The sequence below is a fragment of the Falco rusticolus genome, chromosome 1, assembly GCF_015220075.1.
Source record: "Falco rusticolus isolate bFalRus1 chromosome 1, bFalRus1.pri, whole genome shotgun sequence".
NCBI lineage: Eukaryota > Metazoa > Chordata > Aves > Falconiformes > Falconidae > Falco > Falco rusticolus.
In genome coordinates, this window is record NC_051187.1 from 17,324,556 (window position 1) to 17,350,497 (window position 25,942).

Below are 25,942 nucleotides of genomic sequence, written 5' to 3' on the forward strand. Positions count from 1 at the left end.
AAAGTACTAACATATCTAGTCACAAAGAAACACCACAAAACCAATTTTAAGCTTCAAATTCCATTTTCTACATTTCTAATCCTAGCAGATTTCATTTAAAAAGAGCATGAAAATATCTGTGCCCAAAATATTCCATTTGTGAACTAAAACCTACTTTCAAAATAGAATGTTAATTTCCCACCGTTAATGGGAAACTGGAGAAAAATACCAAATGCCCATATAAATACATATGCATAGGCAAACTTTTTTATGTGCCATAAACAAACTGATTTAATAAAGCATTTTAATGGAAACAGGCCACACAAAGATGCGATTCTTATCAAGGAGAGGCTATGCCTCCTTCCTACTGCATGTTTCCCCAACTATTTATCATCATCATGGGGCTACAACGAGCAAAGCAAAGAAGTGTTCTTTTGAACCAGACTTGGTTTACAGAGTACTAACTCCAGATGAGTTTCTATCTGATTTACTTTCCCAAAGTGTCACAGAGCCTCTGTAACGAAATGCTCCATGGCTGCAAAACAGAAAATATTAAAAAAAAACAACCAAAAAAACATTAAACATGTTCCCTGCCATCAGGAAAAAGAAAGCATTCCTATCGTAAAACCAATAATTAAAGAATACAGGGTAACACAGTATGTTCAGAGACTCTGATTTCTTTGTTTTAAGGAATATGAAGACTAGGCAACACAGGGAAGAATTTTAATGTGGAAAGACCTTAGAAAAGTCCTGAAATAAAAGTTGACATTGCGAAGTAATGAGAACAGCACATATGCTCATCTGAGTACAACTTCCAGAGGAAAACACACATTCCTCACTTTTTTCAGAACCTCTCCTTTTCAGCTGATGAGGAAGATTTTCTAATGTGTATTTAACTGCTAACCCTTACCATCTGTTACAGCAAAAAATCAAATCAAGTGCATAAAATAAGAACGCGTATATTTAAAGCAAAACTAGTTAAATGGAAAGCAATTTTAAATACTTAAATTTGCACAGATAATCATGATTCCAAAATTACAACAAAATTGCTCAGCAGGTTATTCTCTTCTATAAGGAAAGTTTCATTTTATTGGAAAGACTTCAACAGTCCAGAGACGGAATCCAGGAAGCTGCAAAGCAACCTCGACCCAAGTCACACATTTGTTCTGACATTTTACATTTCTTCCAGAGTTAAGAAGAAAGATCATACAGCCTTTTAATTTTCCTAACAGGTGGTCTATACTACGGAGTCTTTCCTCAACACATCTGGGAGAAAGCTGCCCTCAACTGGAAATCCATATCACTACTACATGTGCTGTTTCAAGAGATTTTTCACTAAGACATCTCTTACCATTTCTTCACAACAGAAAAACAAGCTTGAAGAGTAAAACTTTAAAGCCATGTAAGTGTCTATGATTTTCAAGTACTTGTGTGGAAAGTGTCTTCTTAAGTTTGGAAGTACGGTACTTATTTTCTCAAGAAAATCTTAAACAAACATGAAAGAAAAACATTTAGGACCAAGACTCATGTGTTGAGATACCTTCGCATGCTCAGAAATGCAGGATAAAATCTGTACTAGCCCACACAGGCTCGGCAGACACACTGGGGGGGGGGGGGGGGGGGGCGGGAAGAAGAAGAGGAAAAAAAAAAAAGAAAGCTACCATCCAACTCAACTACATAATTAAACTAAACCCTGAACATGGTGAAAAACTCTTTATTATGAACAAGATTCTGATCACCATGTGCACACTCCAGCACAATAAAAGTTGAATAATTCATAATCATTTTCAAAGAAAAAGTATGCATCACTCAACTTGGGGGAAACACAGGGGATTTCACTGGTATGATTTTTCTTTAGGGACAATGACAAAGTGCCGCTCACCAGCAGGAAACTGAAGCACTGAACTGTGTTCCATGTGCCATAAATCAACACTGCAGCCTACAGGATGTCTCACTGGTACCAACATACCATCAATTTTTCAATAACCTCCTTAAATAATGGAATATGTGAGCGGCGACAACAGTAATGAAAAATGAAATGTTTTGCACGCCAAAGACTCTAGAATAACACAGTTAATATGTTGCTTCTACAGTTAAAGAAGCTTTTTTAATACAAAATCTTTTCCCCAAAACCCCAGCATGTTTTACCACAAAACAATCTGGATAGCCTTTGAAGTATGCAGTCTTTGAGCTCTGCCGCAGCTGTTTCTAAACAACCTGGTTCAAAACAGGGTTTCTTTTGTGGTTTTAAAATTAACCAAGACAACAGCTTTCTGTGTTACAAGAACTGCTTGTACATTCACCCTAGGCTATCATTACACTTTCACGTTCCAGTGAGAGAGCAATCCTTCACATAAAGAAAGCTCTCCAGAAAAATTTATTCTTAAAAGGATTGTTTAGATCCTGGTCTGGAATCAAAAACAAAATTATAAAACTGTTAATGAATGAAGTCAGCATCCTACACTGCCATCCTCTTCTTCACCAGTCAGAAAACAAGCTCAGTCATCTTTGACCTCTTTTTTTTTTTTCAGAATAGAGATAAAAAAAGACAGGGTTGTCTTAGTGGCACATCAGCAGTGAAGCACAGTACCATCTGGGAAAACTGATTCAAACAGACGTGCAGTGTAGTCCTAGGCATGAGGCCGACCAAGTCCATGAATGCTCACACAGTAAATGAGGGCAGGCAGATGCCTGTCGTGGGGAAACTACTGCAACAATGGGACGGTAACAGGTTTCAGTTTTTAGTCCTCTATTAATACTAACAAGGAAAATACTTTTAAATTTATATGAGGCATTTTACACCTGTAGGAATTGTGTAATTTTAAGAAAGATTAGTGTTCTCTTTACTTTCTCAGAAAGATTAGTAAGTTTTCCCCTGTTATACAGCAAATCAGTGCACGTAAAAACCTAAGACACTTTCTCGGCAACAGCCCTGTATTATATGTAAGACGTTGAGCTCCAAATAGGTAATTACACAATGATAAATTATGATAAGAGGGAACAATATCAGCTCCGGTTCTTCGACATACCCAAATCCTGTCATTTGGAAAGTAGGATCACTAAACAGAAAAGTCAGTAGAGTTCCAGACTTAAGTCAAAGAATGAAGCAAATGTTAAAATACAGAAATGCAAAGTGATAAAACTTTCTGCAATCATGACAATGCAAATGACCCTCGCTAATGTCACTAATACTAGAAACACATACTTCAGTCAGCAGCCATTAAGGAGGGAACAATAAGCAATTAATCTCACACAGCAAGAAGCTATTCAATGGCTTTACTGAATGAAATTTTTACAGCAATCTGCCAAAGTTAACTAAGTATATAACACTTCTATAACAATACAGAGATAAAATAGCGTTCAGCAGATAAAAGAGCACAAATAAGAACGAGTCATAAACTGTTTCCTATCCCATGAAAAGAATCTGATGCCAGGAAGGAAAACCTGAAAGCAGGATCCCTAAAAACCACAAACATTACCATAAATCTGCTGACCTCATTGGAACTGTGCTAAGTTATGCTAAGGAGATGTTTTTCTGGTTTGGGGTGTGGGTTGGATTTTTTTTTTTTTTTAATTAAGTATTCTTTCTTCTCTATCTGACCTTACGCAACTTGGACCATCTTTTTTCCCCACCAGTAATTTCTTGATACACTTTCACCACATATATTACACATACCTGATTCTTAGGAAAATAATTTCTCACCTCATGATCAAAAACAGGAAGAAAAAGCTGAAAACAAAGTTTTAATTGTAGCACACTGCCAGCTGGCTATCATCAAACCAAGTGGCTTATTGGTAAGCCAAAATCAGAAATCTTATGTTTTGTGCAAGTTATTTGTTTCAAAACATTTTTGCCAAAAAGAATCCACTAATGAGCTGTGAACTTAATCAAAATGCAATGAATACTCTTTAGAATAATATGCCATCTCACCAATTAAATATTATCACCAAGAAGCTTGCTTACCCACTTAGCAACTAAGTCTAAGGCATAATTTTCTAAGACATGATTTGGTAGGCTTCCTGACTTTCCAATGAAGCAGAATTTCTCTGCATTTAAAATAGCCTAAGTATTCCTTTCAATATATTCAATATTCAGTTTCTGGTACATACTGTTACAGAACACCTAAATACATGCTTTCAAGTATATTTCATCTCACATATATTGTTTTTCACACCAGAAGGAGTCCCATCCCTGCCACATCAGGCAGCAAACCTCTCAGAAATGCCAAAGCGACCAGGAACTCTGCGGGTTGCAATGGTTCAGAACAACAGCAACGCCAAAGTAACCTGTGCAAGATAAACCTTGTTTTTAAAAAGAATGTTGGTTATGTATATTTTCCCCTATTAATAACTACTGTTTTCTATCCCGCTTTCTCTCCCCTTCATCAGAAGCTCTTGAGGAAAATCATGTGTTGACTGTAATTGTTATTTACTATTTGGACTATATACTTCACAGAGTGTAAACCTCTAGACTGCGAAAACTCAATCTCAGTGCAGTTACTACTTAAATGGTAGGAAAAATATGCAAGCAGAAAGTATTAATTACAAGGGAAAGTGAAGCATGTGTTAACTAGATACAACAATTCAGCTTGCAGCACTTTGACAAGTCAGAGCTCAGAAGTGAGAAACAATAATAGATTTTTAGTTTATTTTCCTGATGCTGTATGCTCAGGGTATTTAAACTAACAGCATAATAAAATATTAAACTGCACAGCTCTCAGGGTGTGAAGTTCACAAGCAAAACACTCATCTGCCAGTATGGCATATAATTTTTTTAGACATAATACCCAATAATCTGCCACAAACTGTCGCTACAGATTCTACTTTATACGATGTGCAGATGCTACCATAAAGTGTATCTGCTCTATGTAAAAAGCAAGTGCCACAGGGCACTTCAATAATTGCACATCCCTTGCTGGTCACTGCAGCAGTTCAGTACACCACGGAAAGTATATTTGTTCATTCTTTTCAGGCAGTAATTCAAATAGATAAGGTGGGACCCAAATCACACCTAGGAATTTCCCTGGAGCCACCAGCCCTGAACTGCTAGAACACTCGGCCACAACGGCCCTGGTGTACTTGAGGAGTGGCTGTGTGTAAAATGTCTGGTTGCAATAACTAACAGAGCAAACAGCTCCTCCATTCCCACCATTTCTGCAGGACTCCACAGAACAAGAAGTCAGAACACTTCATTCCTTTCATATCACCTCACACAAATTTCCATTCACCCAGAATATTCACCTGAGTAACTCCAGTTTATTTGGTTAATAACTGGTAAAAACAGACTCAGTTAACAATGCTGCAATTTCATACTAACAGCTTCATAACATAAACCATATTTATGTTTATATAAAATGATATATAAAAAGATCAGGATTTCCAAACGAGTATCTTTATAGATTCTTACATTAGGGTTAACCACTGAATCACATGCTTTTAAAAAGCATAGTAATGTTTCATCCCTGAGACGAAGCTCTAGCAGCAAAGCAGTAAAAGGGATGCTCATGCTCCCTTCCTTAAGCGAGCCTGCCTGATGAGCCAACTCAGCTCAAAAGGCCAGCAGAAAACCTGGGGAAGCGGGAGGAAGGATAAAAACTTTTCCTTTGTTCTGGAGATCTGAATCAGTTGACACAAAATTCAGAGCAGCACAAGAACAATCACAAGGAAAAGGGGAAGAACGTCATCGTTCAGTAGCAAGCTGCTGGATCGTCTCCTCTAACTTTTCTAAGCATACCTAATTGTCTCTTATTTCCCAGAAACCAGGAAAATTACTCCATAACCAGGGTGTATCTCTAGGATACTGTCATATTGTTTAAGAAAGAAAATATGTATTTTGTGCAACTATTCAGATTGTCAGTTATCAACTCCCAAAGATAAAATTTCTTCCTTGATGTAGCCCAACATTTTTCTTGGCATGCCTTGTGAATAACATGTGGATGGTTAACACTGAAATTAGCCATCAGTAACCAAGCAGTGGGGAAAAACCCCCAAACAACTCAAGAGGTTAAAAAATCCAAAGTGAAAACATTATAACAAATGATCATAAAACAAGAATCAGCTTTAAAATTTTAGGATATTTTCAATTATTCCTTTGGTGCATAATTCAGCAGCATTCTGGTTTTCTTATTTCCAGGCTTGCTCCAGCCTCTATAATTACACACAAAATGATCTTGCCAGGGTGTGAACTGCCAGCTCCATCTTCAGATTTAGTCTGGCAGAGTAACTTGATTGAACTGATGACATGAAAGGATGTGGCTTGCCAGCATAATTTGAGGATAAAGGTTATATATGTGGTTACAGAAAAAGTCTTATTTTAATTATTTTTACATGAACTTTACTATTCTTTCAGCTACTGTTCTTCTCTTTGTACTAGTATCATCACAAGTCTTCAGTGCCTGAGGCAAAGAAAACAGCATCGTGATGGAATGGTTGAAATCTTCCATCACACAAAATGATTTTTACATGTGTGCCGCTGTGCCCAAATCAATGGGAAAAACCAAAACTGTAGACTTCAGAAATCATGTTAAGATTTACAGGAGCTATTGTAGCTCTCAGAAGACACCTCAGATAATGTACACCAAGCCTGAGAATTGTTCTTTCAGATGAATGCAAGGGCCCAAATAGCCAGACAGTTTATATTGCGGACACTTAAATGTTTAAATGACAGAAAAATAGAGAATAAAACTCAAAGTAGATACTGCATACGATTAATGGGAGAAAAAACCACTACCACCATAAAACATGAAGAAGCTGAGAAAAAGATCAGAGAGAAAACTACCAGTGCAGAGTAAGAGTGAAAAACAACCAATGAAGAAACAATAGTGGACATCAAGTAAAACAAAATTCTATCTACATTTATTAGGTACAAATGTTGAAATGTATAGATTTTGAGTCATTAGAACTTGGCTTTTTTAGATGATTTTGTCCCAAAATTATGCCCCATCGGACAAAACCCACTTTACTAAGACTTTCATCAGAGTAAGGCAAAAGATACAGCTTCAGAATCTGGCAATAAGCCTTTCTTTTCAAAGAAAAAGAAAACAAACATACAGGGTCACTTCAGTGTCATGAGCTCTACACCTCAGCCCTCTGCAAGCACGGAAAAAAACTCCAGTGACTTCCAGGGGGCATTGCAGAGAGTCGTTAGCGCCAGGAAAGAGACACAGAGTGCTTCCAACATGTTGTTTAATTAGTCTTCCATCATTTCGCTCTACTTTTATTGTTAGGTACTTGCACATAATTTGAGATAGCAAGGATAACAGAATTCTATTCCCTGAAGTATTTTCATGTTTTTAGGGGTGCTATTACAGTATGTAAGAAACGTTGCAGCTGTTTGGCTCAAACAAATAAGGCTTCTGGAGTAAGAGAATGCCTTTCCCTTGAGACTAGAAAGCAAATGCTGTGCAGAAACTGAGTATCATTATTAATTTACAATTATGTCGTAACCTACCCCTGATATGTCAGCCTCCTTTCTTTTCATCCCAATGACTGTGATGTTGGATATTAGCTATAGTTAAAACATCTAAAACTAGATGACATGTTGAAACACTCTGTCTCCTGTATCATTTTAAAGCTGTAACAGCATAAATGACATTTTCTAACATTAAAATGATGCAGAACGTTAATGCTTATGTAACTTCAAAGAGCACATTTCTGTCACAAAACCTACTTGGTATGAACAGATCCCTACATCCTGCAACTATTTACACACAGGAGTAAATCCCTTCCTCAAAGTACTCCTACAGCTGTCAACAGGAACAGCAAGGAGACTATTACTCTTGTTAAAGCATTTATCCATGGTTATAATACCCAAATACACCTAACAGAAAAATTTAAGCCATCTCATGGAACCCACCTGATGTTACTATATAATCCCTCACACAAGCACTCTGTAATCAGTGCAACTGTACCACAGAGCAACCATCTGTGGTGCAAGTAACTATTTTCCTATTTAATTTCAAAATCACCTTTTAACTGCATAAGCATAATGGTTTCCAATTTTTCCTCCATGCACATTACAAGAAAAAGACACTGTGGAATGTTTATCTCTTATCTGGATATTGTCATTTTACTGTCTCAAACTTCTTAAAACAAGCTTTTCACTAGGGAGGAAATCAGTCAGCATCAGACCTAGTGGGGAAACCCTGCACTTGCTCAATGTCTATGGCTCTTACATAGTTCCAGATGTTCAGAACATTAATAATGCACTAACTCAAAACCTCTTTTTGAAACTTTAGAATGTGCAAATTGCATTAAAACCTCTTTGCCCTCATTAATGGTATTGTTACAATCCCAGTACTCTGGAAAATGTTTTTTGGCATTTGTTTAACTTCGTGATATTGCCATTTACTCATTTTAACAGCCAGTGCTCAAATCTTAATGCTTTTAATAGGCCTGGCTAAACAGACTACCATCTTTTGCAAATTTATTGAAGTAATTTATTAAATAAGTAATAGTTGTCTGAAGGAGCGTTGTTTTTTTTATTGATGGCAGGAAAAAAATGGGTTTCTCAATTTATTTACAAAACTGTTTCAGGAAAGTTTCAGAAATTAAAATATTCTGGTCTTTTTTCAGTGTTATGACCAATTCATTTTCTGCCACTCCGCCACTACTTCTTAAAAAAAGAAACTTCTACCAACATCATACAAATCTCAGTAAGAAAAGGGGTCTGTCTTCAACTAAGAAGAGCCAGACACTCAGAATTAATACTGAAACCGTATCCCTTCCTCAGCCTGTCATATATAGGGGTGGCACGTTTACGTCCAGGAGAGGAGACAGTATATTCAAGGACTCAGGCTCACATCCAGCGCAGGGGCACTGCTGTGCTACGGCACCAGAGTGCAATAGTCAGAGGGTAAACTGAGGTCCCTCCTGTTTATTCCAAATAACTACCTACACCGAACCTGAAGGTTCTCAGTCTGTTTGAAAACAGCACGGGTTACATCTATTGCCACGCTCTGCACTGCTCGTAGCGTTAATTAATATTAAGGCCTGCTTGCCTAAAGTTGTGTAATACTGCCAAGAATGGTTTGTCAACAAAACGGTAAATAGCACTTGTCTGCAACCTCACTAAAGCTTTGATTGATACCTTAAACACGGAAAGGGAGCCAAGACAACAAACAGAAGTGTTCCAGACCAAATAGATTTACTGTCACCCAATCCTGTCCTCACCATCAGCCAAGAGAAAAGGAAAATGAGAAGAGATTCACAGAATTTAAACTCTGAACTCGCAGCTATTAAATTTATGAGATACACAGAAACTGAAATGTGAAAGTCAGTGTTTATTTTTTGCAAGTGACAAAAGTTACTATGTACGTATCATTATAACCCTACCCCAAAATTCTCAAGGGAAACTGCAAATGCTGTGCAGCATTAACTGGTCTGTATCTACACATTAATAGTTCCACTTTCCTAACCAACACAGTATGCGGCAATGCCAATTTACGATCACAGAGTGGTTTGGGTTTGAAGGGCCCTTTACAGGCCATCTAGTCCGACCCTCCGGCAGCGAGCAGGGACACCTTCAGCTGGAGCAGGCTGCTCAGAGCCCCATCCAGCCTGGCCTTGGATGTTTCCAGGGATGGGCACCCACCACCTCCCATGGGCAGCCTGTGCCAGTGTCTCACCACCCTCACAGTTAAAAATTTCTTCCTGGTATCTATTCCAAATCTACCCTCTGTGAAGTTCAAGACCATTACCCCTTGTCCTACCGAACAGGAACAAAACTCAAACCCACTCCTTAATATAGGATGTATGAGAATCTTCTGTAGCATATACCAACTAAACTTACTAGAAGTTGGGGGGGGGGGGGGGGGGGGGGGGGGGGAGTCATCCACAAGAAGTGTTCTAGGAAACAAATGATTTAGACCACTTTGCTCTGAAGTTACTCTTCAATAACCCTTAGAATCATTGCACTACACAGCACAAACTCTAGAAGGCTCAACAATTTTCCAGTAGATATTGTTTAGTTGTAAGAAAGCCTTGCTACTTTTTCATTATTCTCCACAAAGTTCTCCTAAAAACATTAATTTGCTAGAAGTTATATATACAAAAAGAATCAATGTTAATACAGTGTAAGAAACACTTAAAAATTCTGCATTCGTTTTCTTTCCCATTTCTATTATCTTCACTACTTTTGTAACTAATCATTCAGAGATAATATTCATGTAACACCACAGCTGTAAACCTCAAACAACTGTCACCTGCATTTTAAAGCTGTAACAACTGGTATGAAAAAAAGTCTTTTTTACAGACATTTGAATGCAAATACTTCATAGATAGTATAGCAAACAATTTTTGAAGCATAGATTTAGATCATTCAGCCACTTCTAAAAGATTCACAAGACAGACAACAAAGCAGTTACTATTTCTATCTTTAAAGCTAGTATTTCTTGAAATCCTCTTCGCTTTTCCAAGACATTTCCCTCTACAAAACTATTTGACACAGAAGCAAAATGGACAGCAACATTATGCAAATACTGAGTAAAACTACTACTTCACCTGAAAAGTTAAAGCTTTGTAAAGGAAAGCAGATACAAAAGAAACATATTCATCCGAATCAATAGAGAACACCACATCATAAAGGTGTAGGAGAAAAAGAAAGAAGTGTAAACAAATTTTGGATTCTCAAGAATACTGATCAGTTCATAAGTTTTAGCGTTGAAAACAGTCACTCAAACCCTTTTGAGCAACTACACTATTTTAAAAATTGTACTTCCAAGTTATGGCTCAACAATTAGCAGATAAAAATTAACCCAACAATGCCTCATAGAAAAAAAAAAAAAAAAAAAAAAAAAAAAGGCCAAACCCCAGACCAAAACCCACCACCATTAACATTATTGTCCAAAGCTCATTTTGGAAAAAAGCTACTAAAGAAAGGTCAGTTAATTCATCATGATGGATTATCACTAAAATTTATAAGCATTAGCATTTTTCTCCTTGCTGGATACCTTGACTTTGATATGACACATACTGAATGAATCATCTAAGATGCAGGCACCAGGCAAGATATATCTTAATGCAGACAGGTCGGCAACATGAACCCTAATGGTCCTTATCTTAATCTTGTTTAAAAGCATCCTAGATTTCTGAGTAATCTTTTCACCTTCTGATATTCTCTTTTATAGAGTGTTTTTGTTGGAGTTGCTACTGATTTTCACATAAATGCATTTTTGTTGCATAGTATCACCAGTTTTAGTAGCCCTAAAATTATCTATGTTTGCAATTTAGTAAGTGTTAAGATCAAGCTTATTTTAAAAAAAAGAAGTCAATGTGCCAGAACTCCAGTAATGACAATAAAATTTGTATGTTATTGTAGATTACCCCATTCATGAAACATGGCATCACAGCTGTTCATAACAGACACCTATCAAATGTGGAGATGCTTATCATATGCATTGTTTTCTTCTCATCCATATATTTTCCATTGCATTATTAACCTTGATATTTTCCATATGTATAATTTAAACAGTCACTCTTCAATGAAAAATATGTTTATTCAAAATCCTCACTGAGATAAAGGGAAGTTTCTCTCCTACTGCTTTTTTCCATATTCATATTGCATCTAGTACACAGGGATAACGAGGTGGCAGACTTTTCCCACAAAACAGCACTGAGCTCTTTCTGCTACAGCTGCTTCAGTTAAAAAAAAAAACAACAAACCCAACCAACAGGGGATGATGGAAGGGCACAGAGAAAGATAACTGGTGAATTATTTTTAATTCAGGCTTTTTTGCAGTAACAGCAGTTCATACATTAGGTAAAAAGGTCTTTGGAAAGTACATTCTCAGCCTGACAAAGTATCTTCTTAAACTGTTCATTAGGAAAGGATGTAGGCTTACAATGCTCAGACTTTAAATTCTTAACAAAACAGCTGAGTAACATTTCACAGCCTATCTTGTTGTAAGGGGCGCTCCAGAGCAAAATACAGACAAGTGACTACCACTTCTTCCTGGCAGTAGACAGCTTCTTCAAAGAAATCTAGAATCTCCCAGGAAATAATCTACCTGAAGAAACACTAACAAGAGAAAAATGCAAGCCATTAATGGATGCTTTCTGCACACGTTAGCACTGGAAGAAGTATGTGACTAAAATGGTAGCTCCTGCAGCAAGGTACTCTACTGACATTTATAACATTCATCTCAGATGTTTTATAAGCATCATCCAGTTTTCTCATTTTATTATTAGGTTAATGTGGTGACATTTAGAGATTTTCACTTGTCCTCTATTTATTTGTGCATGGAAACTTTCTAGTAGGTTGGTATCTTCTAGGTGAGTATGAGGTATCTTTTTCTATTATATACTTCAGAAGTCTGAAACAAATCATTAAATTTCTGCCAGAGCCTTTTTTTCCAGCTTTAACATGAATACAGGGGTCATCACTTTCATCAGGTATTAGTGTTCACTTTTTTAATGTGTACAAATCAAGCTGAAATTCTAGACAAAATATAGAGAAACAAATATTACTCATAAAAAGCCCCTTAAAATTCTAGACTGAGAATCTCAAATGGTATCATTCATTCTATTTCTGCCATAAATTTATTTTATTTCCAACATCACATAATGAAGTTTTGAACAACAGGACAAGCAGTAAGAGAACACTGCTTGGGTGCTAGGCCTAGGGTCCCAACATCATCCTTTGCAAACAGTCTCAGGCAGCATCCCAATTTCTGCTTCCTATGACCCTCTATTCTTTCTATTCCCATAGACTGAGGCCAAAAAGTGTTGATTTACCATTCTTTCAACAAGAAAGAACATATACTTTTATTGTAGCAAAGTCAATAAAAGCCTACGAAATTCAAAGTGAAGGGAATTGAATGAAAGTACAGTAAGATGCTATTTCTGTCTCTTGCACTCTCCTTACATACAAGGAAAGTAACATACAATTTACCAACTGATTTAAATTTGTAAAGGGCTTTCCAGAAAAATAAAATTAACTATATTTACAAAACGAAATAATATAGATAATTGTCAAAGAGGTTTTCAGGCAAACAGGTAAAAACGTGCAGTGTGAGTGCTGGAAGTTGGGTACTGAGACAGAGCCATCCAAGGAGGGCTTCTGTTGGAGGTGCACAGCAAAGGACATCTTTGCTGAGCCACAAATTCTTAAAACTAAGAGAGGATGTTGCACTGAAAAATGCACCTGTAAGTGTAACCAAACTGAAATCCAATGTACAGGCCTACATTCAAGTTCCATCAAATTACCTGGATAGATAGGAGTAAAAATTCAGAGCACTGCCCTCAGCCATCCAGAACATTTAAAAAGACTGCATTTTTCACTTATTCCAAAGTTGAAACTCCAATTCATTAAACAGGTTAAACCCCTGAAAAATCTGTTTGACTCATAATTGTTAATTTAGTGAGGTACACGACAATGTATATTAATCAGATCTTGATAGCCTTGAACATTTCCTTTAAAAGCTGCAGTTTTTTAAAAAGACATAGCAATTCCCCCATTAATATCTCTGAAAATCAGCTTTGAAACACAAATGTGCAGGTAAGCAATATTCTGTATGATGATGAAAGAAAAATACCTTGTTTTCCCTGTATAAATATGCTTATGCTTACATTATTCTATGTTTTCAACATATTAATCCCAGACTTAAAGGCAACCCAATCCAGAATAAAACAAGTAGAAAGAAAAAGGGCATCTGTAGAAAAATATTGGCAATGTGATTTTAAAATATCATCCTTCAATTGTCTGCAATTTATATTTATCAATACTTGCGCTAGGATCATGGAAGTGTTCCCACAAAGAAAAAGAAACACTCAACGTGTTTAGCTGGATGACCTTTCAGTAAAACATAAGGGCAGTGGGAGGGGGAAGGGTACCAGAGCTGTCCAGCAATCTCTTTTCTTCTTTATTAAATGTCATTACAAAGTCTCTCTATACTTTCAATTCAGATTACTATTCTCATAAAAACTTTCATAAATATTTGTCAGGTCTGCATACATAAGATCAACTATCATGTACTGTTCATTATACACTTTAGTAAAAGAATAATGATACTGAAAACTGAAATACGTTCCCATTTAAATTCTTAAATAAATTCAGCGCAAAATTTATTTTCGTATAATTAACTCTGCATATATGTGCCTAGTTTTGTGAGCTAGATTAAATAAACTTGCAGTCAGTAATCTGCTTTTTTCAGTGACTGCACATTACCTGGTGCAATGTGGTCACCTAATGGTTACTGTCAGTAATTGCACCGATGACTGCAATACTTTTATTGACACCCAGCAAAGAAAAAACCCTCGCCTCTTCAGTCAAATAATAAAACTAATGTGAAGGTTTTGTAAAAAATAAAAAAGTCACTTTCATTTCATTTTTTAAAATAGTCTCTGTGAAAGAAACTTAAAGATGAGGGAAATGGTGTGAAACCTTTTCCCTTTTTTTCCCATTATGTTGGGGGTTTTGTTCATTTCATAGGAATTTCTGGGGTTTGTTTTTAGAGAGGTTTGGGGTTTTTTTTGTTGAAAAGATTCTTTAACATCATAAATGATGGTTTAAGATAAAAAAAGTCACATTCTTGCAAGCATTACAAGAAAAATGGGCATGAATTGCAAAATTATATTGCAGCTTTATATTCCTGTTCCTCACAGCTGACCATAAATAACAGTAAGCACTAGTAGACAAGAAAGCAGAACTATTGCGAGGTATAGATTAACCATAATTAGGTATCTGTTGCCAGTGAAATTAGATATTACATAATTTGAAATTGAGAAATTTGATTCCTTTCAGCCAATGCCAGTGAGCATTTCTCCCCTGCCTCAAGAAAAATATACTAGAATCTCTAATGCAGTGAAATAGAACAAGAAACAAGGGAAGAAGAAATTAACTGGATGAATACTGCATTCAAATAGCACACAAAGAACATGCAAAGGCATTCTTGCTGCCTAGTTACACACAAAGTTTCCTTTCATGATGTGTGCTTACATGGAAATTTTTTTTCTTTTAAATACTTTCAAAGCCTTCAGAAAACAATTTAAGAAAAAAATGCAGATCAGTCAGGCTTCTTTTTTTTTTTTAACTAATTGAAACAATTGTACTCATTAAGATACAGATGTCTGTTGAAAAGAAATATGAACATGTTCTCTCATGAAAACAAACTTATACGCCAGCCAATATGAGATCCAAGAAATTACAATACAATATAATCACAATGTATTACTACAAGTTTATTTTATAAGCGTTTACACATGTCAATACATAAAACAAAATATTGTACAGTACATTTTCAAGCAGAGTGTGTGTGGTTTCAGGAGGAATACGAGTTAAGATTTCCTTACCTTATAGGATGGCAAAAAGCACAAAACACCTTGGCCAACTGTCTGACACACTGAAAGCAGCAGTGCTCCCACCTCGTCTTGGAACTCAAAGGTCTCTGCATGCTGGAACGTGGCACACAACTTCCGACCGTTAGGGCCTGCTCCAACAGTGCCAACCCAAACCTGGCGTGTTTCATACTAAAAAAGTTAATTCTCAAATATGCAACACAAACTGTATTAAATTACATCAGGTTATATAATGAAATTTTAAGTGTGAAGGAAAATATCCAGGTATTTCTAAACAAATTAATTCCAGTACTTAAAAACAGAAGAGAAAGTGCAATAACTTATATAAGATGGCTATTACCAAAATAGCATGACTTCAACTTTTCCTGGTAGGTGTCTAAAAATTGCCCCTTTTTCCATTTTACTTTATGTGTATAAATATATACTATACAAAGTACTTTAATGTACTTTACAAGTGCTTTAAAATGCAAACAATCGTCTGTCCTGTACATTTCTTTTTACTTACAGAATGATTTTATCATCACTTTTATTTGCAAGTTATTGTTTCTTTTACAATGGTCAGCATTACACCTCAGGAGAGGGAATGATGATGCAAAAGTTTACCTGTGAGTTCCGAATAATGTGATTTGCCTCCAACTGAATAGAAAACTTCAAGCCAAGCTCTGAAGAAAATGAATCCATCGGAGAAAGTGTACCAGATGTCAGAACAATTGTTCTAACACCTCGTAGGTCTGAAAAAGCCTAGGTTGGAGAAAGAAAAGAAGGAATTTCTTTTCAGAAATTTTCAGAAAAATTTTCAGAAAATCAGTACAATCACTTTAAGATATTGTATGTATTTCTTATCACCCATATTACTTAAGGGCCTTCTACTTCACACTCAGCTTACCACGGCAGGATTCAAGCACCAGAAATTAAGCATGTGGACTTCAGTTTTCTGCCGCAAACTCCTTTTACGCTTGGGCCGTGCAAAGAAGGCACCTGTATCTGAAACATCAAGTTGGTTTTCCTCCATCCAAGCATAAGTTTGTTGTAAAGCAACTCTGTAGTCATCTGCATACCTATATAGAAATATCAGTAAAGTACAATTAAACAATCAAACCCTAAGTATTAAGGTCATACAAAGCAAAGACAGTGTCGCTACAATGCATTTACAATTTAATTATAAAAAATAATTTCACACTTTCAAAGAAAACCAGTGAAACATTACAATAATTAATATTTTAAAATAAGGCTTAAATAATAAATTTTTAGTAACTGCTGGCATTAGTAGTCAAGATATCAAGACATTCAAAGAGTAAGAGCTAAATGGAAAAACAAAACCTATGCATATTTAACTCGGCAACACATCAAGAAAATTTACACCTAACCTTCAAATACATTTCTTCAATATTTGAATTCAGTTATGAATGAAAAAAATGATTTGGTAGTGTTTAAATTCTTCCCACATCAATAGATTTTCCAAAGCTTTTGGAAATGTTAGTTTTGCTCAGAAGCCAGACACCATAACCGAGATGTTCACAAATGAAAGAGGCAGTTTGGCAACGCAGCTGAATTAAACACCACCACACAGCTCAGGCTATGTATTTGCACTGACCTGCTATTATCTTTAAAAAGACACAAAAGAACCATGAATAACCCTTTCAGCACAATCTGAGTTGCAGGGCTCACAACTGGTATCTCAATAAGTTCCTCTTTACCGAGCACTGATACTTTTTCTTCTTTTTCCAGGACTGTAGCAAGATGCTTCTGTAAGAGACAAACAAATTCCACATTAACAACATTCTAAATATCTTCTCAAAAAAAAAAAGTGAATACAGATACAAGACTACCAGCACACTGTTGTAAAAATTCACCTGAGATACCTATAAAGTCAGACTGCAGGCAGAACTGGAAAGGAAAAGTAGCAATGCGTTTAACATATTTGGCTTACACAGAAAGGAGAAATAAACTTGAAAATAGGATAAATACATTTCAACAGTCAATAAAAGTGCAGATGAATAGAACAGACAAAACTATAGCTGACTCAGTGGTTCACCTTAAATAATTGTAAATGATCAATTACATCCTTTAAAACACTGATACTACCCAGATTCCAGTAGCTCAAGTGGATTACTCCTGGGTTTCATCAGGTATCGTTTTCAGACAGCTTTTCAGTATGGCAGTAAATTAAAAGATGTGTTAAAATGCACATAAGTTAGATGCTAAGGTGTTTAATATCATCAATACTATGCACTCTAGTATTCATTTATATAGCATACAACATTACCTGTAAAATGGGAAAAGTAATACCAGTTATTCCCATTTCATGCAAATTGGTGAGCATTTCTCTTCCACTCCAAACCTTACAGGCAGTTTCATACCCTCTTTCTACGAGCTGACTAGAGCTCTTCTGTAACCAGCTGTAAAAAGAGAGAAATCAGAAGTAATTTCCGCATTTATTTTAGAGATTTAGAGATACTTTACACATACAAACCAAACCTCAAAAATTGGATCAGACTTCTATGATGATGATAAATATTTTACTGCACCTAAGTAGAGATATTCTGCTTTTCTTTATACCCGTTTTTCAGTGCTGAACTAACTTCTACTGAACTGCTCTTGATGCAGCTCACTGAAGTGAGAAGAAATTTTGTCCCTATACATTTATATTTTATCATCCTATAACAGCTTTACAATAAAGAAAAAGGATTAAAATATAATCTGCTCTTATGATATAAGAAGTCAGGCTCATTTAAGATTTCTGCTGTACTTTTAAAGCCATTCACTATCGCTCTAATGCAAGTTAGTTCAGCATCCCTGTCAACTGCAGGCTTTCCTATTAAGAACACACCTTGAGGGATGAAATGAGTACTTTTCCTATTTATACTAAGTAAGGGAAAGTGGGGCAATAAAAAGTGCGCATTTTTACCTACCTACAGGTATCTGTAACTCTGCTACAATTTGAAAATTAAGCAGAGTTATAATTGTACGTAAAATGCAAAATGTGATAGGACTTTCTAAAAACATGATCATCTCATTTGCGGCAGAGCTAAAATTATCTCTAACTGAAGGTGTCCTCCATCATCCTTGCAGTATTCCAAGACCTGCCCTCCACCTAGAAAAGCAGGCAGGTTTCCTCCCTCCCAGGAAATGCCGAAGCTGTCCGTTTCATCAACCAGCAGGAGGCATCAGAAAGACAGCTGTCATTTCTACAACAGTTCAAAATATTTACCTGTAAAATCAGTTAAACACACTCAACTAAAGCAACAAGACTTAGTGACTGTTTTGGTTCCGGATTTCCTGTCCTGTCATGGCAAATAGTCTGATTGACAGAACAATTTAAAAAAAAACTTTCTTTTTGCCAGGTTAAATGCAAGCAAAACCCCATAAATACTACCATAACAATCACTTCTTTGGCCATAATTTGCTTTATATTATTAAAGAATAGTTATCACTAAGACAGGCAGAACTTCACCAGTGAAGTACTCTGCCCCTTTTCCTTGAACCTAACATCACAAAGACCTGGAACTAGAATTAGGAAAAGGCCACTACAACAGAAATGAAACAGATTTACAATGGATAAAACATTTCAGGAAAAGTAAAACTTTGTTTCCTTGTTATGAACTTCAAATACCATCACAACTTTTGAAATGGTCATGCTATACAAATGTAAATACAAACTCAACACAATGACCTTCCCAATACTGAAAGAGCACAAAAAAAGCAAATACAAGAATAAATTCCATCCAGCTAAATCCAACATTAAAGCAATTACTTGAAATACCTGTTAATTTATTTCTAGAGTAAAGCAGTAAGTGTAAATAAAATTAGCTTGATTTCTAGAAAGATTATCTATGATTTTGAAGTGAAAATTGGTGTTAAATCTTTTCCTGAAAATATCGCATACAGATGTTACATATCTGCCTTCAATTCAAGAAAGCTTATTTGCTCCTTCCCTCCCTACCAGCAAAACCCATTGTTGATACAGCTTACTCCATCGAACAAAGCAGTTTGTCCTGGTAAATCTGCACCTCATGAGAAAAGCCTGCCAGTATACCTCTATTGGTGTGTCTTCATATTCCTCAGAAAGGTCACTTTAGCACCTCTGTGGCAGTAAGCCCATGCTTAAGTGCTTTCTGGAATGAGGGCCCAGGATCTTTAGAACTCAAATAAGATTTTTCTAATTACCCATTGGTTTGGCAAAGCCATGTCACTATGCAACAGCATTGTACCGATTACTGGCTATTTACACCCAGTCTTCTGCTTTCCAACAACCGCTTTTCATGCTGTTGGCAGATTTGCCAAGACAATCAACCTGAGTTTTTCTGATAAGGTTAAAAAGCTTGAGGCAATCAAATCTCCAGCCATGGCACTCTTATCTTTTACTAAAATTTAACATTTGAAATATCCAAGGTAGGAGAATTAGCTTCTGCAAAAAAGAAAAACAAAACACTCACTTCTCTCTATGACACAAACATTAACTCCCAGAATAGAGAAAGGCTAAGGAAAATGGCGAACTACTTGCTGTTAGTGTACTCCAGTCTATTTCACCAACCACTAGTGCAACAAAATGACAATTTGACATGCACTGAATCAGAGTTCAGTTACTTCAAAGCCACTTGCATCATTATTCACTTCTATTCTGCTGACTTGGTTGTTCAAGATTTCATTAGCACCACAGTTCTGAAGGCTTTCAGTCCCTGAATCCCTCATAAGAAAGGTTCAAAAATTAAGGGCTACAGAGCTGAATTCCAAATTCTCTAGTGGTGACAGACTCTTGAGAAAGTTGAAACAATGTCAGAAGTTCCCACTCCACCCAAAAGACTTTTGCCCTTGACCCCTCGTTTCTTTCTCTCCTTCCTGAGCTTCTGCCCCCCGTCCATTTCCTTTTGTTCCATCCCTTCTCATGATTTTCAACTTCTGCTCAAGTATTTCCCTTCCAATTCTGTCTCCATAGTTTCTGGGGTTTACAGTACTGAAAGAAGCAGAGAAGAGAACATTTTCTGGTTTTTTCAGCTGCTTTCCGCCTTACTCATCAACTCTTGCTTTCAAAACCACTCCCTCAATCATCCATATTTCTCTACCCACTGAACTCCATGATCCCTGTATTCCAACAAGGTAGGCACTAAGAGATTCAGCACATCCTGGATTTCAATTTCCGTACAAAACCAAATCATCAAAACCACATTCTACTGATATAGTCCAGGGAGAATGATCAGTCATCCTGTGTGGACAACTTTTGCCTAGGAATAATCAGAAATTCAAAGAGGATAATGTACGCTCTGTTCCAAGAGTTTGCTACCTGAATTCTTGAAAGACTTCAGCAAGCCTCTTCTGAGAATCTGCATGTACCCCAGTTTTTCAGACCCTTATCTCTTCACTCAAGTTCAAGTTGTTTCACAGGGAAAACAAAGGCCACGACTGATAATTTCACTTTCATCTAAGAAGAATCCAATCAGATTCCAAGAACAGATTCCAACCTGTTCCAAACACTTCCTGTCCCATACTCCAAAAGCATTTTACACATGTGAACTAATTAATGCTTTGACAAAATAATACTATTACTATTTCCCAAATAAGCAAACAGAAGCATGTGAAAGAAAAAATATATAACTTCAGTAAAATTTTCACACAGAACTTCATAAACTAGGACAGTAAGCCCCATAAAGATCAGCACACCATTCAAAAGCGTAACGTACTTTCCAAAACAGAATTTCAATGCTTCCTTAAGATGAGTATTATTTTAATTAGATCTAACACCCCTGGATTACTCAAAAGAACAAAAATCAGGCTACTGCATAGTTTGAAGTATATCTCTGTTACTGCAACCATAGTAACCAGTAAACTGCACCAGCAAAAGCAATCTACATGTAATTTTAAGAGAATACTAATCGATATAATGGCATTCAAGAAAGAGTTACCTTACTTTGTCAAAGAGCAGCACACAGCCCGCAGGGGCTCATGAGCCTTCTGTCTGATGTTGTTATTGACCATGAAATCCAGCTCTTCGCGAGCAGCTCTTAGTTGTCTTTCTGTAACACCATAGCTCACTGACTCCCGAGCACAGTCCTCAATATTATGGGCTTCGTCTAAAATGACTACTTGGTCTTTTAGGTTAATTTCCATCTAAAAAAGAAAAATTATTATCTGTAAAACAGACCAAAAGACATTAATGAGAAACAGCAGCTAACAGGACCCTGTTAAAAAAGTGCTTATTCTGCATCATGGCGCAAGTAACAAAGTTTTCAGCTTTTGATGCAATTCCTGTAACCTAGAAAATAATTAGGGGGATGAAAACAACCCAAAACCTTATCTCAGCCTGGATGAATACAGTCTGAACCTACTCGAACTTACTACAGTCTCCATAAACCAAACAACTGTGAACTTAGCAAGGGTTTCTTTTCCACTGATTGAAACAGACATGCGACTGATCAGCTGGAGTATGAGACCCACTACCTGGAATACAGAAGTGCTCATTATGGGAAAGAAAAAAAAAAAAAAAAGAGAGAAGAAAAAAAAAAGAAGAGGAAAAATTCTTTAACCCAGGAGTTATTTTGTAGATAATATTTTGGATATAAATCAGGTGTCAGTTGATTGTAGCCACTGAACATTAAGTTTTTAACTTCCCTTTAACTTCAGTTATTGTAATCTCTTTCTTATAAATATACTTACACTCTCTCGTATCTGTGGGTCGAGAAGATAATTATAAGGACAAAATATAATATCTGCGCCCACCATGAGTTCTCTGGCTGCAAAATACGCACAGGCACGAAGCTTTTTTCCCAGGCTCACTAGATCTTCAATGTCCCAAGCTTGATACATCCCATGTGCTAACTGCAGGGCATTGTGTTCACTGAGTTTACGAACACCATGATAGTAAGGACAGGACTTGCCCTAAAAACAAATAAATGCAGACAAGTTAGTGGCTACAAAAAATAATGAAAACCAAGTAAACTTAAATCTTCCAAGTTGATACATGCATTTGACTATTTCCTGGAAACATTTCTAACAGTTATTTTTTTGTGTCAGACAATAACGAAAAACATACCATGTCAGAGAGAAAACAGGCAAATCCATGTTCCTAAAAACGTGCATCAATAAAGGATGCTTCTTCATCGAGAAAACCAAAGACAATTTAAATCTTACTAAGAATGTTAACCTAGCAGTCACAAATACTATTTCTTTAATCATAATTTTTTTCAATATTGATACCGTATATCAACATTTTCTAACACCTAATTAATTTAAACCAAATTACCAGGAGGCATTTAACCAACATAGTATAAAGTAGTAAAAAATGTTACTCATTCCAACTGTTCAACTACGTTTCATTTGAATATGTTTAATGAATGCTTAATTTCTGAAATGGAATTACTCACATGTTTTCCTTCCAGCAATTCCACACACATTTCGTTCCTGTTACTACCACTACTAGATACCACTGGATGAATACAGGTATAATCCCGGCTAGAAAGAATTGTCATAGGAACACTGGAATACGCTGTTCTCTTCAGCTCTCTAGTAATCTGGGATATTTGCTTGTGTGTTCGTGTTCCAAAAAATATTTTGGGAATGAATGACCGATCTCCATTTTCTTTCTTCTTTGCATTACTAGTATCTTTACCAGTTTCTTTTCCAGAAGAACAGGAACACTCAGTGCAAGGTCCAGAAGACTGCAACCCAAGACAAAGAAAGATTAACAAAATCCCACCATAAGATGAATGTGCTAAATCTGCTTATGGTCTATTTAGAAAATGCCGTCTAGGATAGTTCAAGACAGCCGGTTAATTCACCAGGTTGGCCTATCAAACTGCAAAAAGTTTAAAAATGTTTAAGCATACACACAGTGTCTTCATGCCTGAAAAATCTTAAAAAACTGCTAGCAATCACTAGATACGACTATCATAACGCAATTGTAGAAAGAATTATTATTCCAATGGAGTATTTACACACGTGAATAATGTAAACAAACTTCTCGTGTTTAACAGTCAGCATCAGGACACTTCTGTAACAGAGCAAGAAGTGTCCAGCACCTTCAGTGAAGAAAACCTTGGCACCAAACATCCAAACTAAAATACTGAGAACATTTTACCTTAAAGCAGAAGAAATCTAGTTTAATGAAATCTATTTGCAGATAAAATAGACTACGTCATATACTCTCCATTAGAAACATGTTTGCCGTGCCATTATGTAAAAGGCCATTTAATAACTATGAGAATAAAAGACACACAGGGAATAAATCTAACCAGAACCCAGTCCTGCAAAGTATTTGTTAAAAGCCAATTTTTTTTCTTCCTGAGAAGCACTATCTTTCATAATACAAAATACTGGAACAACTGTCATGAAATTGTAATAATTACTGTGAAAAGACACATAGAAAAACAAATGAGTAACCCGGTCCACAGATACCTCCCATAAAAAAACCAATGAATTCTGCTAGTGTAAAAGTTTGTATTTGGTTTTCAGGTGATAGTGCAAGTAACAACTTGTAGTTGCCCACTCAAATACTCCTCCCTCCCCTTTTAATTGTAATCAGTAAGATTATCCATTATCAACAAAAGCTAAGTCATGCCGTGTGTTACACCACAGTTCTGGTTCTAAAGCTCCCTTTTAGCCCCCACTCTGAGGAAAAGCAAGTTCGTATTACCCTTAGTCCCAACTCAGCCTTGCCCGCCATTAAATATGACAATACATGATAGAATGCATGTAAATGCAACCCTTCTGGAGCTGTCACTCACTGGGATAAAAGGTTCACTGATGTGCCAAATAAACAGGCCCTCAAAGCAGATAAAGTTACACCCAGGCTGGAATTGTTACATTCCCCTCTCAGGTTGCCAGTAACAGCAGATTTCATTACGGTGTGCTGCCACATTAAACAGCCAGTTCCAAATATCCTGCCTTCTATATTGAATAATTACTTATTCACTGAAAGGATAAAAAGAAGAGTTATGAATGGGGCTCTTGTCAACAGCAAAGCAGGAAAACAGCTGACATATGGTATATGTTACATATGTGGCAATACTCAACTCTGTAGTCACACAGAATACGGCAATGCAAATTGTACCTTGTTATTTCTATCATCTATATTCCCTTTTGCGCTTTGAAATAATGAAAAACACATTACCATGCTAACAATTAATATAACTGAAGCAGTTGCTGCGTAGGGCCTTTAAGAACATCTTTATCTTTCATTTCTAATTTAAGTCAAATCGTGTTTTCAGAGGTAAAAAAAATACACACAATTCCAAGATGATACCATACCACTAATACTTCACCCTATTGCTAAGCCTCACGTTTAGTTTGCCCAATAAAAGTAACAGAAAAATATTACAACCGATGGGGCAGCTATTTTGTAACAGTTGTTCTAACAACAGGAAAAGGCAGTTAAAATATATACATAAATATGAACAGAAGACTCTTCTATGATGGCTTTTAAAAAAAGATACATTTCTTTTTTATGAAAAGAGTTAAAAGTGTTCTTATGTGTAAGGCTTATACATTACAGTATTTTACAGATGGTCTTAAAAGTTTTTCTTAAAAGGTTTGAAATTGGTATAATACCGGCTTTAAGAAGCACTTTAGCCAGCATTCCAGTTTTAAAATGTTACCTTTAACTTTGAAAAAAGTTTTGTATATACATTTAAAAAAAACCCAACACTGAGAAAGTTGTAAACTCAGACTGATTTCATAGTAAATATTAAGAGTATAAAACTGCCTGCAGTGGTCATTAATATTTCTGAAAGCCACAGACAGCATTAGCCCAAAATACATAAATAAAAAAGTCAAACCTTTTTAGAAGGTTCTTTATAATGAAGAGAAACTTTAAGAAAATGGTTAAAACAGTTTAAAAGTTGAGTTCTTCATGTTCTTTGCACATTATTCAAGTTGTCAATTTGCACTTGAATTCCTTGTTATCCTTAGAAAATAGTTTGGCCATCTTTAAATTTTATTAAAGCCAAGCTATTTTAATTCTTTATTTCTATAAAAAGAATTTACTGTTCATGTCACACAGAAAATCCAACATGGTGTTCATCTCCCATTACTATAGCAAAAGGACAAAGAATACTCTCCAGCTGAACAAAGTGGTAACTCCATACAGCAGCATCCAGAGTAGCGTTGCCTCACAAAGAACAAATTTTTTAGACTCCTAACAGAGATACTGGTAACTGTAACAACATTAGAAAGTCTTTCAATTTGTTTATGAAATAACTGGGGAGGGGGAGGCGGCAGGGAAGCTGAGTAGAAATAATAGAAAACTAATTCATAATACCCTCTGGCTCCAGAACTGAACATGTTCTCAGCTGTTTTAATCTGGGATAGAGATTTTCGGGGGGGGGGGGGGGGGGGGCGGGGCGGGAGAGAGAAAATATACTCCCACTTCCTGCAGTATTTAATCAGAAACATCCAGTAACAGATGCTGTTAGAGATCAGATACCAGACTATACGGACCCTAGGCTAATCCAGCTTGTTTTTACTTCTGTCAGGGAGTAGATAAAACAGCCTATCACATCAATATTTATATGGCAAAAACGTGGAAGTCCGATTAAAAAAGGAATAATCAAGTCCACCAACCTGTCCTACGTGTAAAATAGAGCTAAACAAACACTGAGGCTATGATCTTTGAAACACAAAGAGGTAAGAGGAGTTCTTCATATCTTCATTTCCCAGTTACAAAGCCATCTAAATGATA

The 25,942-nt window shown here is 36.2% G+C and overlaps 1 protein-coding gene across 6 annotated transcripts in view; it reads right to left on the reverse strand.

Annotated features, from left to right (window-relative positions):
* The window catches only part of BRIP1 (BRCA1 interacting protein C-terminal helicase 1), a 73,695-nt gene that overhangs the window by 39,583 nt on the left and 8,170 nt on the right, over positions 1-25,942 (reverse strand). For 4 of the 6 annotated variants that reach the window (XM_037371553.1, XM_037371544.1, XM_037371535.1 and 1 more), the window contains 8 exons: positions 22,632-22,925; positions 21,925-22,146; positions 21,179-21,378; positions 17,540-17,672; positions 16,868-17,019; positions 16,160-16,331; positions 15,877-16,014; positions 15,268-15,444 (listed from right to left, as the gene is read on the reverse strand). In XM_037371553.1, the coding sequence (XP_037227450.1) occupies positions 15,268-15,444; positions 15,877-16,014; positions 16,160-16,331; positions 16,868-17,019; positions 17,540-17,672; positions 21,179-21,378; positions 21,925-22,146; positions 22,632-22,925 (1,488 nt within the window). The remainder of the gene's footprint in view (positions 1-15,267; positions 15,445-15,876; positions 16,015-16,159; positions 16,332-16,867; positions 17,020-17,539; positions 17,673-21,178; positions 21,379-21,924; positions 22,147-22,631; positions 22,926-25,942) is intronic. The other 2 variants (XM_037371575.1, XM_037371566.1) reach the window with 1 other exon arrangement.